General features: G+C 35.3%; 2 protein-coding genes across 3 annotated transcripts; both read right to left on the reverse strand.

Moving 5' to 3' along the window:
- Positions 1–2,430: 2,430 nt before the first annotated feature.
- On the reverse strand, positions 2,431–9,202 carry LOC109179652 (nucleotide exchange factor SIL1). Of its 2 annotated transcripts, none has more exons than XM_019329145.1 (8): positions 8,755–9,202; positions 7,243–7,334; positions 5,778–5,928; positions 4,266–4,393; positions 3,941–4,099; positions 3,672–3,857; positions 2,969–3,175; positions 2,431–2,888 (listed from the first exon to the last, which is right to left on the reverse strand). In XM_019329145.1, the coding sequence occupies exons 1-8, from the start codon at positions 8,984–8,986 to the stop codon at positions 2,865–2,867; spliced, it is 1,179 nt and encodes a 392-aa protein (XP_019184690.1). In that variant the 5' UTR covers positions 8,987–9,202; the 3' UTR covers positions 2,431–2,864. The 2 variants fall into 2 exon arrangements, with proteins under 2 accessions (XP_019184690.1, XP_019184691.1); XM_019329146.1 differs by having other exon boundaries at positions 2,431–2,885; positions 8,755–9,201.
- Positions 9,203–17,165: 7,963 nt separating this feature from the next.
- Positions 17,166–20,036, reverse strand: LOC109179644 (cytochrome b-c1 complex subunit Rieske-4, mitochondrial-like). Its single transcript, XM_019329137.1, has 2 exons — positions 19,728–20,036; positions 17,166–18,046 (listed from the first exon to the last, which is right to left on the reverse strand). The coding sequence occupies exons 1-2, from the start codon at positions 19,909–19,911 to the stop codon at positions 17,403–17,405; spliced, it is 828 nt and encodes a 275-aa protein (XP_019184682.1). The 5' UTR covers positions 19,912–20,036; the 3' UTR covers positions 17,166–17,402.

Consider the following 20,036-nt stretch of genomic DNA (forward strand, 5'->3'; position numbering starts at 1 on the left):
CTCCATAAATATAGTATTTTTAGTTACCACTATAAAACTACAAGAATGAAAAATTGATTTTTAGGGTATTTTAAAATCGGAAACAACTGTGTTCAACGGTCGATCTGTGTATAGGATAGGTAGGTGTTACCCTTTGAACCTTCCCTTGTGAAGATGTGTTTACTCTACTGGCTGTACGGTAGAACACGATGTCTTTTAACCGACTACCGTTTGTGTAGACAATGACATATCTCACATAGGAACCTCCCAACCATGCTCTATTCTCATTACTGTTCCCGTTTTGGTCGTGGGTCACCGTTCCTGATTCTGCAAGAGTTTGTGAAGAATTGAGCCCTATTCAATTCTTCTTTGAAGCGATCCTCACTTCTCTCTCACATAGGTGATTCTTTTCAGAGTATCCCGCATACTCACACATGTCAACCGACATTCGAATCATTAAAGTATCAACGTGCTAGCCTCGTGCGGGAGCCACTGTTCTAACGAGGAGTGATAGGGAGTCCGAGACCCCACAGTGACACGCTTCGTTCTATAATTTAGTTGTCCCATTGAACCTAGGTGTCAGTTAGGTTGGGTATCCACTATAGAACTTTTATACCAAGGGCTTTAGACCATTCCTCGTTTCAATTTCTCAACAACCATTTGCTTACCCTCATGTTAGCGAGTTAGCGGCCGCTACGTTATCTTTTGACATCACGTAGTCAATAGAGATAACACCTATTGTGCGAAATTATTTAATGGTATTATGTATACGACTTATAAGTCTAGACCACCATTGCACATCTAACTCTGTACTTAACCAATTTTTCCTTGACTGTCGCAATCCACACAAATTGGAGGTACGAGTTTTCCCAATTAGGAATATCCTTGAACAAATAGGGTAGCCATTCAGCCTTTCCGTGACACATGTCTAAGGCTCTCAGCTTAGATTTCGTCATAGATCTTAGCTATCACAAGTCGTTTCGAGAATTTCCATACAACCAACTGCACTGGCCTACGTAAACACGTAGCCTTCAATGGACTTAGCGTCCTTTGATATCCGATTAACATGCTATACTTTCCAAGTACAGCTAGATATCCCACGTAGTGCAGTTCAAAGTCACGAGTATACCTTAAGTATCTCATAACTCTCACTATTGCCTTCCAGTGTGCATCACTAGGGTTACTCGTATGTCTACTGAGTTCATTAACCACAAAGGCAATATCTGGTCTAGTACAACTCATTAGATACAATTAAACTACCAATAATCTGAATGTATTCTCCCTGAGAACTACAATCTCCGTGATTTTGGATAGTTGTACGTTAGTATCTAAAATTAGTTATTTTTTAACAACGCAAAATGATTCAATTGAGCAAAAAATGACCTGTTATATTAAAACAAATATATATATATATATATATATATATATATATATATATATATATATTATTTTAATATGGTAACCTCCACATCAACAAGCTAACAAGTAAATGTCATTTTTTGCTCAATTGCATCATTTTGTGTTGTTCGAAGACCTAATTGTATCTTTTTTCAGTTCAATGGCCTAATTGCATTTTCGTGTGTAGTTCGATGGCCTATTTGACCCTTATTCCTATAATTTATAGCAATCGTTATGCTATGGACCCGTGTCCAGCATGCAATGTGGACACGGTAACGGTGCCGTTAGTGGCACCGTTATCTTCCACTTTTTTTTTTAATTTCAGACCACTTCGTTATAGGAGTATATGTTCATAATTTTATCACTATATGTTCATAATTGTAAGTTCATAATGTCATAGCTCTATGTTCATAACTTCATAACTGTACATTCATACTTCCATAACTGTACATTCATAATTCCGTAACTGTACATTCATAATTCAATAACTGTAAATTCATAATTTTTGAAGCTCTATGTTCACAATTTTAGAGCTCTATGTTCATAATTTTATCACTGTATGTTCATATTGTAAGTTCATAATGTCAGAGCTCTGTATTCATAATTTCATAACTGTACATTCATAATTCTATAACTGTATATTCATAATTCCCTAACTGTACATTCATAATTACATAACTGTACATTCATAATTTTCGAAGCTCTATGTTCACAATTTTAGAGCTCTATGTTCATAATTTTATCACTATGTTCATAATTGTAAGTTCATAATGTCAAAGATCTGTGTTCATAATTTCATAACTGTACATTCATAACTCCATAACTGGAATGCCGCGTTTTTCCTAAAAACGACGTCGTTTTAGACTCGTGTCCACAATGCATTGTGGACACGAGTCCACAGCATAATTTGCGAATTTATAGTGAACCATATACAAAAAGTAAATACAGTACTATTTTAGAACACACTAAAAGTAAGACAAAGTATGATGGATACTTGGATAGAGAAACATTTTTTCCATAGAAAAATAGGTCACATAATAACGGGCTAGATCTGTCTAATATCTAAAATTCAACATAACCGAAACTTGTTTACAGCATAGAAGAATAGAAGCCAAATTGTGTCACGAAACAGGCCGATTTGACTAGTGACATAATAGTTAACACTTAACACTGCTGTTGGCTGGTAAAGAAGTGCAAAACCCTATGACTAGGCTCAAAAATCCTTTGCATTAACAAATAATCTTCTTTTTCGTGCGAATACTGTTCTAACAAAAAATCTTTTGCATTGATAAATAATCTTTCTCTATTGTGCCAAGGCTGCCCTCATCGCACTTGAAACTATACTTTCTAACACTAAATTCAAACATAAGGCCCAATGAAAAACTATAGGTGAATTACTACCTAATATACACAAAATAATAGCCCAAGGCGTACACATCCCGAGTCAAGGAGTCCAAAAGCTGATCGTTGAAAATTGAATCACCAAATCATGTGGGAACTTGTGTAGCCTGCTATTTTCATTTTGGCAAGCTAGGATTACTATCATCATTTAAGCAAAAATGTATTTATTATAAGCTTTTGTTCTTCTTACCTTATCCAGTTTCTGAATAAAGGTCTGCTGCACTTCTTGCCGAAGACTTTCCACGTCCATTGCATACTCTCTGTGATTTTCCTCTACCATAAGTTGCTGCAACTGCTGTCTCATCCTCTCGAGTAACAGATCCAGTTTGCAGAAGTCCTTGAAAACCAGACCTTCAGTCGATCTTAGCAGTAACAAGTTTCTTATTGCATAAAGGGCCTGTAATAAAGAGGCAGTGTTAATGTTATGCACACAATCCGCTCATCGTTCTATATCAAATTAATAGAAATTTTATGAGGTGACAGGGCTAGTCCGTGCTCCCTATATGGTGAGGAAAATTTGGTTTTTTCCAAGCTTTACTTAAAGAAGTGCATTTAAATTACTAAATTACTAAATTATTAGCCTTAGTTTAGCATCTCTCTTTCCATCTGAGAGTACCACAAGTACCCTATATGGACTGTGAATGGCAGGATGTAATTTCAAAGTGATTTATTTCTTAATCCAATCGTAGAAAAGTTTAGATAAGCTATCAACTTTCAATAACCTAGTCTTATTCCTCTATACATCAAAAGACATAAATAACCCCTTCCTTCTACTTCTCCACTACTAGCATCCATTTTCACCCCCTGTAAGGCATATCTACAAGTAATTTTACTTTAATGCACTATAGAATATGGTGAATGCAGATGTCATTAACCAAGTCAGTATATCTTACCTTCTCCTGGAGATCAAGGTCACTTGACAGTACTAGATCAACCACGGACTTCAAGAAGAAACGATTGCTGAAAATAGGTAGCTCCTCTCTATTTTCACTTCCCAGTTGGCATTCAGCCAAGTCAGCAATAAGAGATACTGATTTCCTGTGTAACCTTATGTCTAAAGTTGAATTGTTTAGAATATCCTGCATGAATTACCCAAAAAATAATTATTGCTACCACCTTTAAACAAGTACAATCATTGCTGGACTCACTCTTCATACATTACCTGAAGCATAGAATAACCAGCTTCCTGATAAAATAGCTCTTGGCCATCTAAGTTATTTCTAACTAAGGCTGAAATAGCATAGAGTGCTTTTGTAACTTCCTCAACAGAACATGACTTTGCCATCTTGACAAGGATCGCCATAGCTCCAAGTTCAAGCACCTGTTTCAACAGTTTTATACATTGGGAAAAAAAAATTAGCAATCTCATGGATTCCAAGCCAAAAGCATACAGACAAAAGAAATTAACAGCAATGTTTTCATGGCATCATAAAGAAAACAAACCATTTAGAACTTGTATATGGAGAAAAAAAATCAGTGTCCACTACCTGCTTCTGCACTCTTGGGTTATTTTGACTGGCCTTGCCAAGAACCTCTGCTGCAAGAGCCCTTACTTCTGTCGCTGAATGATAAAGTTCTCCAATAACCACAGTAAGGCCTCCAAGTTTGTGCAGGTCTGAAAATTTTCATAATTTCATTCGCATCAAGTAATATACTATAGTGCTTTTGGTAATGGGACATGATAAACTGGACAGCTGCAGTTAGGGTGGACTCAGGCTGACCATTCATTATTTAAAGATATACTGTCAAACCACATCAAAATACCATTTCTGTTTGATAATTCATGTTCTTAGCAGCAACAACATGATTTGGCAACATTGTATAGAAGCATATCAAGTGGTTAAAAGCAACATAACCAGAACAAAGACATTCCATTGCATGTCAAGTGCTTGAAGATACATATTGCAGAGTAATAAATTAAACAAACAAAAAAAAAAAGAACAAGTTATTATTCACAAATTCTAAATAGACTCACAGTGGAGCTCAAAACATTGGACAATATTATCTTGGCTAATATGCACGCATGCATGGTTCAGACCTACTAATTGTATTTCTAGTTTTGTTGAAACAGATATCTTATGAAACAGTCGCTGAGTCACGCCCCATGATAAGTTTGTGACTCGGAGTCCTTGAGTACCATCAAGGAGAAGCTCAATGGTAGTCATGGTTGCCTCCCTCACTCTCCCTTTCGTACAGTAGCAGCAAGCAACCTTTTTCTTTTTCTCTAATTATTCTGATTATTATGGAGTACAAAAGATGATGGAAATCACTATAAAGACCGGACAATTTCCACGACATTTCCCAATTCATCTTCATCTAAATAGAAAGCATCTTTTATTGAAAACTAATATTAAAAAACATAAATTAAAATAAACACTACAAACGCAATCTTTTTTAGAGAAAGGTCAATTTGACATCCAAGGCTACTCTAGCCTTTCTTATGCAATTCCATAGATATCTCTCCTATTTTATCCTTCTTATAGAAGAATGTTCATACATAAGGATCTAAAGGAAGGCCAAATTGCAAACACAAGTTAAAAAATCCTAGAAAAATTCCATAAATTGCATAAATATCGCCTTATCTTATCTTATCCCTCTTATAGAAGAATGTTCATAAATAAGGAACTAAAGGAAGGCCAAATTGCCAACACAAGGACAATAAACACAAGTAAAAAAATCCAAGAAAAAAGGATAATTACTGTCAGGATAAATCTCAGAACTACTAGCAATTCCATACATGTAAGGATCATTGACCATGCATAGCATTGAAACACAAAAAACGAAAACTATGGAGCTCAAAGTCATATGGGTTTTCCAGTGGTTATAGTATTATTTGACCAATAAGCTCTACACAGACTTGGATTTGAAATAGCACATCAACAATTCAAATGAAATGAGCAAAATATTCTTCCAAGGAAAGTTAATAAAACATGAAAAATTGCAAATTCTCAACAAAAAATGAAAGCCAATGTTGATAAGGTGATGAGAATTGCATGTACCATTTGCATTATCTATTGGCTCAACAAGCTCCAACAGCTCATAAAGAGCACGGAATCTATCCTCCAAAGACATGGATGAATTTTTCAAGTCATCTATTGCAATCTGCATTAACTGTGCATCTGATGGCAATTTATGTTTCTCCATAAATTCCTGTCATACCAACCAAATAAAACTGTAATGACAGTAACAGAGAAAATCATAGCAGAATTAAGATCAAAGAAGATGAGGACACTTAATGCATGTTGGATCCAACTAAAACTTTTATTATATACTTGAGACTAACATGTAATAGTATCTAGTTATTTCTGTTAGATGTATATGCCCTAGCCCCTAGGAGACAGTATAAGGAATATTTTCATCAAATTGTCTTGTAATAATATAACTATTTGATAATAAATAGCATTTTATTATGCATTAAATTATATTTGGCATTTTGGCTTCCCATATTTATGAATAAAGTTGGTGTTCATCATCCTAGGGCTATACATCTGAAATATTACTGTTGTAAAACCTCTAATCGGGCAGCAAATTGTCCTATTTCTAGATTAGGAGACAAAAAGTTTCATGTAATTCAGTAATTCCATATAAGATACAAAAAGCAGACAAGTGGGAGATTATTTGACTACAAGTTTACTAAATGGAAACTAATAAATTGCAGAGTATTTCTTTTTCTTACCTATGAGTCATCATTTCTTGCCGGTTATGATTATACAACTAATCCTTTAACTTAAGGCAAAATGGTTGTTCCATACATAATGTAGACAAGGATTTGAATGTACATTATTTCACCTTCCTATTCACAGTTGGTCAAATATAAATGATAGCCCTAATCTAGTTTTGTATGGAAAATTGGAAATATGTGTGTGTTCAATAAAAGATCCATTGTCTTGAGGTAAACAAGATGAACATTATATGTAAATCAGTAACATTACGAGAATAACCTCTAACCAGACTAAAATGAAGAGCATCATTTCATCTCAATGATTACTGAATTTAGGTATAGGTATAGGACCAGCATTCAACCAAACATGACTTTCACCCAGTTGGAACATTGTTCAACAGAAGAACAGTATTGCATGGTAATCATAAAGGTTCAGTGTAGGCTTACTTCATTGCCAATAATGATGAACTACTACCAAGTGTCCACTCATTATTTATAAAAAATTTAAAAATAATATTACTGAGTAATTGTTCATAAATATTATTGAAAGGATTTCAATTTTTCTCAAAGCCAACTTGACTATGAACTTAGAAAATCCCACCAAAATGACTTATGTAATGCAAAGAGAATGAGATATTCAGTAAAAAGTTATCAAACTTGGAATTATTTGATCTCAATTACTATTGGAATATAAATTCCTATTTCCTTAATTTGGGAATAAGTAATTATTCCTAATATCAATAAGATAGTTTAAATGAGATTTTTCTTCCCAAATTTTACACCATAAGCTCTATGAATCTAACCTGTAATTCTATCTGACGGCCCTTTAGCTCCTCAGGAGAAAACTTTCGAACCTCTTTTGCTGTTTCCTTCAATTTTGCTGGATCAGAATGCCCTGAAGGCCATTCCACCAAGAAATAATGTTCAGTAGTCATGGTTAAGTTATTGAGAAATATAGCATAGTAGTGCAGACGTGCAGTTACTCCCTAATGATAGTGAGTAAGCATATATTATGAAGTGATAGAGTAAGAATCAAGGATAGTATGGATAGGAGCAAGAAAAATTAGATTAAGAATGCCCCAAGAATGGATGGGTCACAAGGGAGGAAAGCATAAATGCAAATGTAGAAGAATTGGTGTTAATATTGGAAACAGTACATTGTGAAACATCAAACAAGACATGTCAAAAATTAGTTAAATTATACTCCATAGTAAAGTATCTCTGGAATTGAAGATAAGAAAATAAATCTCGGTTGAGCATGTCAACACTATCCAACATCAGACAAATATATCAAGAAGAGCATATCGTTGAGGTTATGCCCTAATAGTGAGGGTATCAGCAAGATGTGGTAAAAAACACCTGCCCATTCTACTCTCCTTTGTTGTTTAGTAGTAGAGAATGAAAAGAATATGAATAGTATAAAAACAGAAGACACAGAACTAAGAAGTCTTCTAGCAGCCAACTACTATGTAGTGTGATGGCATCTCTATTTTTATTCCAAATGGGTGGTACAAGATCAAACCCCACGGGTGGGGGTGGGGCATTGGTTCTTTGGGCTGAAAAAAATTGAGAAAGTATAGAACAGATATTACCTTGTAAAGAATCATGAGTGTTTAACAAAAAAAAAAAAAAGGAAAAAAAAAAGAGTCTTCTAGCAAAATCAAATACAAGAAAGGATGTAGGGGAGACACTATATATGAGAATCATTTGCAAGTATCTAGCTTTTTGTATAGCTGCAAATGACATATGTCCAATGACATACAAATGATAAAACATAAAAAGAAGCCAAAAAAAACTTAGGACCTTGTAAAGAATCATGAGTGTTAAAAAAAAAAAAAAAAAATCTAGCAAAATCAAATACAAGAAAGGATGTAGGGGAGACTATATGAGAGTCATTTGCAAGTATCTAGCTTTTTGAATAGCTGCAAATGACATGCTCAATGACATACAAATGATAAAACATAAAAGAAGCAAAAAATAACTTCATTCCAATTACAAGCAAACCACACTTTGACAGTGACCATACAGCAAACACATCAAATTGATACTCTAGCCAACCTATGTGCTCCTAACAGGCTTAAACAAAGTCACACATCTACACACCCAATTAGAGCACATAAGCAATGGAGGAGTGTTAATAACCAACCTCCGCTCTCACATATATGTTAGTTAAATTAACTAACTATTTATGGTAATACAAATAGTTACCTTAACAAGTATGCAACAAAGGAAGTCTAGTCTAATGCACAAAATCTAATATTTTGAAACAAAGAGATGCTGAAATTGAAAGTAGAAGGAGAAGAGGAGGAAGAAACCTATTGCCCACTGCAACATCCCCTCTAAGGAAGAAAAGCCGCCATGGAGGTCGTCCTCGGTCCCTGGGATAAGGTCTCCCTCATCTGCCCCATCCGCTGTGTCAGGCCAGAGAATCCCATGCGTTCCCACTCCCGTTGACTGATTAAGATCTTCTGATCTTGCCATTAGCGCTGCCGTTGCCGACGTCACTAATATAGCTGCTGCTAGTGTTAGTGAAATCAATCGCCACATCGTTGATGCTTGTAGTGAGAGCGTTTGTGGCCTTTTGAGCTCGGAAATCGATAGCTAACTTGTTCCTGAAATCGGGAATGATGAGAATCGGTCGAGTAATTGTGCCTTTTGCCTCTGTTCTTGCTATGGCTAATTTGTTCCTGATTTGAAATTGGGAACGAAAGAGTAGAGAAAGCAACAAGGTTATGGAGCCATTTGAGTTTTGACGCAGGTTTTTTTATTTCTGTCCTCCCCTCCCCCCCCCCCCCCCCCCCCCGGGCCACGTCATTCGATCAATACATTATGACACGTCATCTTTTACAATCAGTACCGTTTAAAATATTGCCAACCCAATCACTACCGTTGATAATGTTGCCAAGCCACGCCAGACTGCCTGACTTGGCATTTCTCCTTTGCCTAAAAACGGTTAAAGAGCACCTCCATATGAAAAATCCTCAGAGCATCTACATCAATGAATAATAGAGAGTTAATGTCAGAATAAATTACTTGGGTAGAGTTATTTACAAGTATGGGATGGGATTATTAGATGAAATAATCTTCCTACAAATTACAAAATAATGTCAGAAAATAAAGAAAAAGAAAAAAACGCTGTGCGCGTTTCGCGCACAGCTTGGCCATTGCACGCGCCCGATGGCGTGTCAAGCGCGCCTAACTTCATATTTTGTTTTTTTTGTTTTTTTTTAAATTCAGTTTTGTTTTATTTTATTTTATTTTCTCTCCCCTCCCACCTTCTCTTTCCTAATCACTCTTACATTATCCCCACATTCTTCCCAACTAATGTGGATGCTCTTAGATTTAACTGTACTCATCAATTTTTTTCTTTTTTCTTTTCAAAATATTGATCACTACTAGCATCTGTTTATAACTACTTTTTCAATCAAATAAAGCACAAAGAATCAATGTTACCTCAGTGAAGCTCGAAACCACAATCTCCCCTATAAGGGGGCAACTTGATGCCATTGGACTACAAAGTCCTTGGCAGGAGTAATTTTACTTTTAGGGTGTGTTTAGAAACTCGGAAAATAATTTCTGGAAATCATTTTCCGGGTTTCCAATGTTTGGAAAGAAAGAAAATTTGAAGTCAACTGAAAATGAGGCATTGGTCAATGAAAAATGAGTCTATTTTTTCGGAAAACAACTTCCCCTTTGTTAAAGGGGAAGTCATTTTCCGGATCTTGACTTCTTCATTTCTTCACGTTAAGAGAAGCTGACTTTCTTCATCTTCATTTGCTTCTTCATCTTCTGGCTTCTGGGCTTACTGGTTTCCGGCATGTTTCCACCGGACTTAATTAGTTTAATATAAAATATAACTTGTGATGTAAATAATAATTTTTATTAACATTAATTTTTTTTATAAAATTAATTATTTAAAAAATTTAATTTAATAATATTTTTGAAAATTTAATTTATTCCACAATAATAATATAATACTCCGTATAAAACATCTAATACATTTAATTATCATAAATTATTAATTTTATTTTAATTAATATATATTCAATATTAGTCTTGTTTCGATCATCTCAATGAGATCTTTAAAATGGTATAATTTCTATTTAATAATACAAACTTTAAATATAAGTATTTAACAAAATAATAAAATTCTATATAAACAAATAAAGGACAAATTTGAAATTATAAAAAGAACAAGGAAAAAGTAGTACATTTGTTTCTCAAGTTTTAGTGTTCAAGTTAGGAAAAAATAGTACCTTGTGGTCTAATGGCGCGAAGTAGCTCTCCCAAATGGGAAGTCATATGTTCGAGCCTTGACAAGCTTTATTTCTCCTTTCCTTTCGTGTTCCTCTTTTTCTTAAGCTTTAATGTCAAAAGTTTGTGGGATGACTCCCGGATTTATCGTTATCCCGGATTTATCGTTCTCAAAGGATGGTCGTTCGGAGTAGTTTTGCATTGTCAATAGTAAGAAGGAGGTTTGCATAGAGGGAGTCTCACGCAATATTTGACATGGTCGTGCATGGTAGGTTTCAAGCAACAAACAACTAAAATAAAATAACAAATAAGGGAAATAGGGGTTGAATTGCTAGTGATGATCACGATGCACCTAGGATCATTTGATATGGGAAAGGAACATTGCATATGCTAAGTCTAGGGAGGTAGCTATTCTCCTTTCGTCTTTCAACTACTAGGATTTGTCTACGAGACACTAGAATTCCCTACGTCGGGCTCTTGGAGTCACCTTGACCATTCCTCAAACACCTTGCCTACACTACCTTTCTAGCCTAATCCCAATTGATTATGAGGCTAGAAAATGTCAAGGCTAGAAGCTTCAAGTGATCTAACAATCTCTTGCCTAGATCACTTGCTTAACACAACCCTAGGAGGTGGCCTTGCTTCATAGGATGCTTACAAATCAAATCCTAACAACAAGACTTCAAACATAGCAAGTATTTAATCCCTAATTCAAGAATTAAGTCACATAGGCATCATAATCAATCACTTCACAATTCAATCCCTAACTAATCTAGCCAAACATAAAGCAATAGAAAGGTAGAAATAGAAATATACCAATGTAGATTACAAGCTTTGCTAAGATCTCTTGATTAGGAGGTTGTCAATCTCCTTCTTCAATTGATCTTCAATGGAAATCTAAAGAGCTATCTAAAATCTAGAGATTTTTTGTGTTTCTCTCTCTAAATTGCAAATCTAAAATGTCTATCTCTCTAAAATCTAACTCTATCCCCTGAAAATGAATCTAAAAATGTCTTAAATAACATTTCCCTTCACTAATTTCGCACAAGGCCACAACGCACCGGACAACGTGCGTTGTGCGATTAAGTTGTTGATCTACGAATCCTGCGACGTGCGTTGTGCCGTTCGTGGAACTCTCTGTTTCTCCACAACGCACGTCACAACGTGTGTTGTGCCATTCGTGGATCTTTCTGTTTCTCCATAACGGATGTCACAACTTGCGTTGTGCCTCTTGTCTTGGCCTCGGCTTGTCTCCTTTTCCCGCTTTGTTCCGTCCTATGCCACTTTGCCTTGTTTTCAGCCAAATTGTCCTACAAAATCATAAAATACAAAGTGTGGTAATATTTTATAGCACAATGCACAAACTTAGCTTGAATGGCCTAGAAATGGTCACAAAGGATCATAATTAGCTCAAAATACACCATAATGAGACCCTAAAACTATGTGTCTTTGACACTTATGAAGCCTTAGTGGGGGCGGTATTTACTCTTTGTTCTTCAGTAGGTTTGACTCTTTGTTCCTCAATAGGTCTCAAAAAGTTTGTATAGTAAAGTTGGAGATAATTATGAAAATGCCAAAGCATTTTTTATTTTTTAAAAAAATTGATATGATCTGTCCGATTTTTTTTTTTTTACAGATATAAGGCTGAGATTGGTTCTTATTTCTCTCCTAAGGGACTTGTGGAAAACTAAGAACTAATCACAACCTTACATCTGGAAAAATTGAACGCACCATATCAGATTAAAAAAAACGTGGTGGCAATTTCTTAATTATCACCAACTTATTATGCAAATGTGAACACTAAGGGGTTGTTTACTAATAGGGAATTTTCCAAAATTTCCAGAAAATTTGAGGGGATGCGTTTACTAATGCTATTTCCTATTTCCAAAATAGAAAATAGTTCTCTATTTTATAGGAAACCAGGAACACACCTAAAATATGTTTTCTGATTTGAAAACACACGCTTGATCAGTAAAATTAAAGGCATCGATTCCCACCGCCAACTTTTTATTCTCTTTCTTCCTCACTTTGCTTTGTCACTTTACTTCTGTTCTCTCAAGTTCACAATCACCAACTAACAGCTTCAATTCCCCTCAAACTCCCCTCAATTGGCTCATCCTTTGGCGACAACGAGACCAGGGTGGGCGATGGTAGTCCGTACCCTCGCCCACTCAAAGACGACGAGACCAGGTCTGAGCGGGCGACGGTAAAGGAACTACTTGCGGACTATCTATTGCATGAGGTCTCAGAACCAGTCCAAAAGAAAATTGGACTCACAGGACATAACAATCTGAAAAAAATATATATGAAGAGAAGTTTCGAAACAACATTCTGATCGCGAAGAATTCAACGAAGGCGAACAATGGAGAATCTATGATGCATGGACTTTTTCAGGTTTGCACATTTAGGGTATTAACGTTTTGCACATTTAGTGTTAACATTTTGCATATTTAGTATTAAAAGTTTGCACTTGCAACAATGCAAAAGTACGATACAATTAGGGTTTCGATTTTAGAATTTTGTGACTGAGTTTTTGATTTTATTTGGTCCAGTAGTTTAATTTTTACTGCTTAAGGTCTAACATTTACGATTTAGATTTAAAATTTAGCTTTTTTGTTGATTTTATAAAATTACCAGGCTTGCATATTTTTTTTTGAATGCTACTGGCTCTATTACAATATAGTATCTGTTCATATACTTTCTCAACCTACTGAAACACAAAGAACCAATAACGCCTCCACTAAGGCTCGAACTCACAACCTTCCAAATGGAAGTCCAACACCAGGCTTGCATATTTAGTTGTTAAAGATTACATATCTAAGTGTTAAAGTTTACATAGTACGTGGAGTTGATGGTAATTACGAAACTGTCACCGCGTCTTAAAAAAAAAAAAACTAATTAGATTCGTTGAATTTTTACAGATGTAAGACTAAAATTATATATATATATATATATATATATATATATATGGATGAGTTCTGGTGCGGAGATGCTCCCAGGTGAAAAATGGAGTTAGATCTGAGCCGTTGATCAAATTTAGATCAACGGCTCAAATCAATGAATTTTTTTTTAAAAGAAAAACGCGCGTCCTCAATTGCATCTCCCTTCTTCATGCTCCAAAGATAGCAACTCCACTATTTGCTATTATATTTTTTTTTTCTTTTGAATTAGATCATTTTGAACTTAGGAACCAAAACTGAAAAAATCAACAAGATTGTTGTATGAAAAAAAAATGTAAAAAGGATGCAACTTAAGAAGAAAATCAACGCACATTAAGAAGGAAAACAAAGCACCTTATTAAGAAGGAAAACAATGCACGTTAAGAAGAAAACCAGGCAACTAAAACTTTAGACCAACGCACCTTAAGAAGGAAAACAACGCACCTTATGAAGGAAAACCACACATCTAAAGCTTTAGACCGACGCACCTTAAGTACACAAACCACACACCTTAAGAAGGAAAACCACGCACCTAAAGCTTTAGACTAACGCACCTTAAGCACACATCACAAAAACCACACACCTTAAGAATGAAAACAACACACCTTAAGAAGGAAAACCATGCACCTAAAGCTTTAGGCCGACGCACCTTAAGTTTCAACAACTCACGCACTTAAGCATACAAACCATGCACCTTAAGAAGGAAAACCATGCACCTAAAACTTTAAGCCGACGCACCTTAAACACACAAACCACGCACCTTAAGAAGGAAACCACGCACCTAAATCTTTAGACTAACGCACTTAAGTTTTCAACAACTTACACACCTTAAGCACACAACACAAAAACCACGCACCTTAAGCACAAAAACCACGCACCTTAAATTTGACCTAGATGCAAAATTACCAAAATGTCACCACATTTTTTTTTTAAATCGTTGCTAATCTTGGACGTTGATTTAAGCAAGATCAATAGCTCTCACCTCACCGCACTTCCGCACCTAAACGCACCATCCTCATTTAAATCTAATTTTATATATATATATATATATATATATATATATATATATATATATATATATATTGAAAGGTGCCAGCGCGGTTGAATGTTTCCCGTGCGGTTGATTAATGTACGTGAGATTTGTACTTAATGTGCGTGAGTCTTGTGCTTAATGTGCCTGAGATTTGTATTTAATGTGCGTGAGTTTTGTACTTAAGAAGTGTGAGTCTTGTGCCTAAGGTGCGTGAGTTGTGAGCTTAATGTGCATACGTGTGTTCTTCATCCACTGCTGTGAAAATTATGTGCATCCACTGCTGCATTTTTTTCTTGTTTTTGTTTCGAAGTGGTGAAGGAATGGATTTTGTCTTGTTTTGCTTTGCATACTAAGGGTCCTTTTGAGTTTTCTTACCACCATCCCCAGTCTTCCTTTGTTTCAGCCTCATTCACAATGTCTTTTATGCTCTCACAAATTGAAACATCTGTACAGGAATCTTTCTTTCCTTCTTTCTCAATCTTTTCTCTCTCTCCTGTACAGATAAAACATAATCAGAACAGCCATATGTGCGTTTACATATATACATTCACACACAATCAGAAAAGCTTCACCCACTTTCTCTTTCTATTCTGCTTCTTTCTGAACTCGTAATTCTGAACTCAACTCACGCACATTAAGCACAATACTCAGGCACATTAAGTACAAAACTCACGCACATTAACATTACACACTCACGCACATTAAGTATAAAACTCACGCACATTAATTAACCGCACAACCGCACAGGAAGCCACAAATGCACCTGATCCCTTCCCTATATATATATATATATAGGGAGAGAGAGAGAGAGAGAGAGAGAGAGAGAGAGAGAGAGAGAGAGAGATAGAGAGAGAGAGAGAGAGAGAGAGAGAGAGAGAGGAAAAGCCACATTAGATTGCAAGCCTCCCACTTTCACCATTGCAGATAGCCTTATTATGTTTTTCCTATACTAATAGATTTTCAATAAAAAAAAAAATTGAAGATAAAAATTCAAGGTGATGCACTCATGAAGAGCTTGTGCTCGCTAAGCGAGAAAAATAACACAACTTCTATTAGTTCTATACTTATCGTTAGACTTAATTTTTCTCTGAATTTATAACATCTAAATATTTCTCATAGGGGTTCTCTAATAATACATGTATGAAAATTGCTATTTTTACCTACTAAAATTGTCATTCTAACATGGCAATAATTTTTTATTTTTAACCATGTTAAAAAGATATATTTATTAATCAAATAAAAAATCAATCAATGGAGCGTTTAGTTCAAACATAGGAATTGAAATCAAAATCAAATACTTATAATTTATGAAGTGATTGAGTTTTAGTAATGTAGGTTGTCTATTTGATAGTTATTGGAATTGGAATTTTAGGTAAATTATATATTATTGTAAATTTAAAATAATTTATTTTAATTTATATTATTAACAATATAAATTAATAATAATAATAATAATTACATTGCAATTCTAACACTAGAATTACAAAATTTACAATTCTGACATAAAAAAAAAAAAAAAAAAAAAAAGATTGTAAATTTTGCAATGTTTCATAATTATTAACCGGTCCTAATCAGGACTATTTGAGTTTAGACAAATAATTATTTTGATTGAAAATTTAAGATCACAGTGGTGAAATTTTATCAATTGAGGAATTAAATCGAGTATTAACTCTATTTTATATCTTAGCAATTTCAATAATTATATTTATATTACAAGTATAGTTAAAATATTTATTTTATATTTTCTAAATTTCAATATTAACCAATAGAGTCATGTTTTTTAATATTTATTAGTATTATTTGTAATATGTTGTGACGTCTAAAATGAAAATAAAAATTGCTAAATAATAATTAACAAAAGTAGTTATGACTTTTGAGAATAATTTTATACGGTGCATCAGACCGGCAGAATGCTTAGTTATTCAAAAGACAATCACCCATATCCCAATCGTTATATTGTGCATGCTTAGTTATTCAAAAGACAATCACCCATATCCCAATCGTTATATTGTGCATGCTTCCGGACTCAAAACGACGTCATTTTTATAAATTGTGTGAGGAGTTGATACAACGAACACCGTTCTGTTCGTCCAATTCCGTTATAGCTTTCTTTTTTAACACTTGTGTTTATGTTTATTCTGTTAAGAATTTCTGTATATTATATTAAAAGTTTATGTGTATTATATTAAGAATTTATGAGTATTATATATTATTTTAGATTATGTGCAGTATATTAAGAGTTTATGTGTATTCTGCTATACAATTCTATACATACAAAACATGAAATTAAAAAAAAAATAAATAAATAAACAGATACAAAACGACATCGTTTTGAGCCCGAGCACACAATGCCCTTGGTGCACGATATAATTTGCCCCAATACCCATATACCCCTATATTCCCCCCTATTCCGTGGTCCAAGTTTGAAGCAGAAATTTCAATCCATCTTGGGAAGAAAAATAAACGCAATTCACAACATACAGAGGTATATAATGGACTATTTGCACAAAAATAAAGTTGCGTATTCCAAAACCAGTAAAAGAATTTAACAAGTAGCCAGCTGCATTATTCAAACAGCATGCATTGTCCAGAACATGTGCGTAAATACAAAATTCAGAGCACAGTGCTCAAGCAACAACAAACAAGGAAGTTGAGAAATATGTGGTTTTCAAGATAAAAATCAAAGGTCAGCAGCTACATCCTGTTGCTCAAATACAAGCTTTATCCCTCTAATATATTAACCAATAAGCAACTTGTTCTCATCCAAGAAGGTGTAGGTCGGCACCTCTAGATTGTAGGGTGCAGGTCCTTTGCGAATCCTGCCAGAGATATCATAGTGGGAACCATGGCATGGGCAAAACCAGCCGCCAAAGTCACCAGCATTTGGTAAGGGTATGCACCCTAGATGAGTGCAAACCCCGATGACCACAAGCCACTCAGGATTCTTAACCCTCTCAATATCTTGTTGTGGGTCACGAAGAGAACCAACATCAACAGAATTTGCCAAATTGATGTCATCATCAGTTCTACGCCTAATAAACACGGGCTTCCCACGCCACTTAACTGTAACAGTTGTTCCAGGCTCGATGCTGGACAGGTCGACCTCAATCGAGGCAAGGGCAAGTACATCCTTACTAGCCGACATGCTCAGAACAAACTTAAGTACCAAGAGACGTACCAATGAGGCATATACAAACCTGCCTCCCGTCAAAACAAAGTAGGCAAATGCACGTTTGCTGGGATCACCAGGGGGATAACGTTCATGGTTGTGCTCATCATAGACAATCTTCGAGGTGGGATTCTTGATTGCCACCACTGTGGCAGGAAGACCTCCAGGTAAACCCACTTCTTGTGCTGGCGCAAGAGAACCAGATGAAAACCCTGGAACAGTTACAAATAGTCAAGATGTCAATTTCGCCACTAAAAACTAGTTACCTAAATACTCCGTATATCACACGCCCTATTGCCAAACAAGCATTTAACGTAAACAAAATAACGGCTAAAGAAATACTGAAAAATGCAAGAATAACCACAGATTTCTACTTAACACCACCTATGTCACCACAGTTTACCCTCTATATGAAGCCTTTCCTAAAAAATAAAGTGTGTTCTTATCAGTGATGCAGATGCATAGTGCCTCAGTTCTTTCTGATCTGCAAAACATTTTTGTGGTCCACTAAGAATTTCAAAACTGAGGTCAGTGGACTTCTGGTCAGCTGATTAAATGGTGCTGATGCATAAGCCCTGTTTTGCTGTGTCGTACAAGAAATGTGGCCAAACAGTGTAAATGCCTATAGTTGAAAGAGACAAGCTCAAGCCATCCAAGTTAACATTTCAATTAATACCTAGTAGAAATACTTTCAATTTCTTATTTATACTATTTCCAGCCCAAGATATCACAAACACATCCAAAGGCCTAAAAACCCATCCAAACTAGTAGATATGATTGTGAAAGACAGCAATCATCATAGTTTGGAGTGCAAAGTGCAATGACTTCTCCACAACTTGCAATTGATGATGAAACTATCAAACGGAGAGGATATTCACATACCTACTGAATCAATTTACCACATTTAAAAGAAGCCAGAGATAAAGGAATGGACAAGATAAAACATAAGATAGTGACTTCGATAATATCTTTCACAACTTATTAAAGAAGCACATTCTTTCTTTTTGACCTTTCTCAATTTCATTCAAACTGAGGGTGTGTTTGGTTCGCACATAGGAATCGGAATCGGAATGGGTATCAAATACTTGGTAATGGTAATGGGTTTTGGTGAAAGTATTTAACATGTTTGGTAGTAGGGTGGAATGGAAATGGTTACTAAAGAATGAATAAGGGAATGAAACCCTTATTTTATTTGGGTATGGGTTTTTCAATTGATGGGTATTCGAAACCCATACTAGTGTTCTAAAAACCTATCAACCAAACAACAACAATCACTTCCATACCCATTCCTATGTGCAAAACCCACCAACCAAACACACCCTGAGTACCTCAATAACACTAACCACAAAAATTACACAGTACTCTATGTAAAAATATGGGCACCTTTTATGACATCATCTTATAAATCTCAGCAACGACTCAATTAATCAACAGAAGCTACACTATGAAAGGACAATGATGCAAATATCAATAAAATAGTTATCACCTATCATCTGAATTCATCTAAAAAGAATTGAAGATAACAAAACATATGGATATGATAGGGCATCAAGAAGTACTATGGGCCAAAATATACATGGAACGTGATTTCAAAAAGCAAGAACAACCAGTTTCTGATAAAAATAACCTAAATCTATTGTGAGCGAAATTTATTCCTCGAGCGGAAAAGTAATTCTCGTTTTCACGGAATGTGAGTTAAACGCACTCAAAGCTAGAAACTTGTATACATCTGCAGATCCAAAACAAACTAAAATTCAAATTAAAAAATCGGAGCTTCAATAAACTGTCATTCACACAGAGAATTAAAGGGGTCAACAACGACGAAATCCCTAAACGAAGTAAATCAGGAGCTAAAATAGTAAAACACAGAAGGGCAGAAGAACAGAACCGAACCTCTGATTTGATCCAGAACCGTAAAGCCGAGGGATGGCGAAACGGATCTCTGGGACATCTGATTGTTCGAATCATCAGAAGCGGCGAGCGAATTTCTTGGAACGATGGCAGGATAGGTTTGCGCAACCGACCGCCATGAAGATGATGACAGAGAAGACAGCCGCCGCCCTGCTACTCTCAGCATCTTTAACGCCTTGAATCTCTCTCTCTCTCTCTCCTCTGCTTCTTTTGATTTGGGGAGCTGTAGCAACTAGGGTGCCGGGGATGAATCGACTTCCTTCGTTTCTGTTTTCGCTTCTCTCTCTCTCT

This window comes from Ipomoea nil, unplaced genomic scaffold (genome assembly GCF_001879475.1).
Source record: "Ipomoea nil cultivar Tokyo-kokei standard unplaced genomic scaffold, Asagao_1.1 scaffold0937, whole genome shotgun sequence".
NCBI lineage: Eukaryota > Viridiplantae > Streptophyta > Magnoliopsida > Solanales > Convolvulaceae > Ipomoea > Ipomoea nil.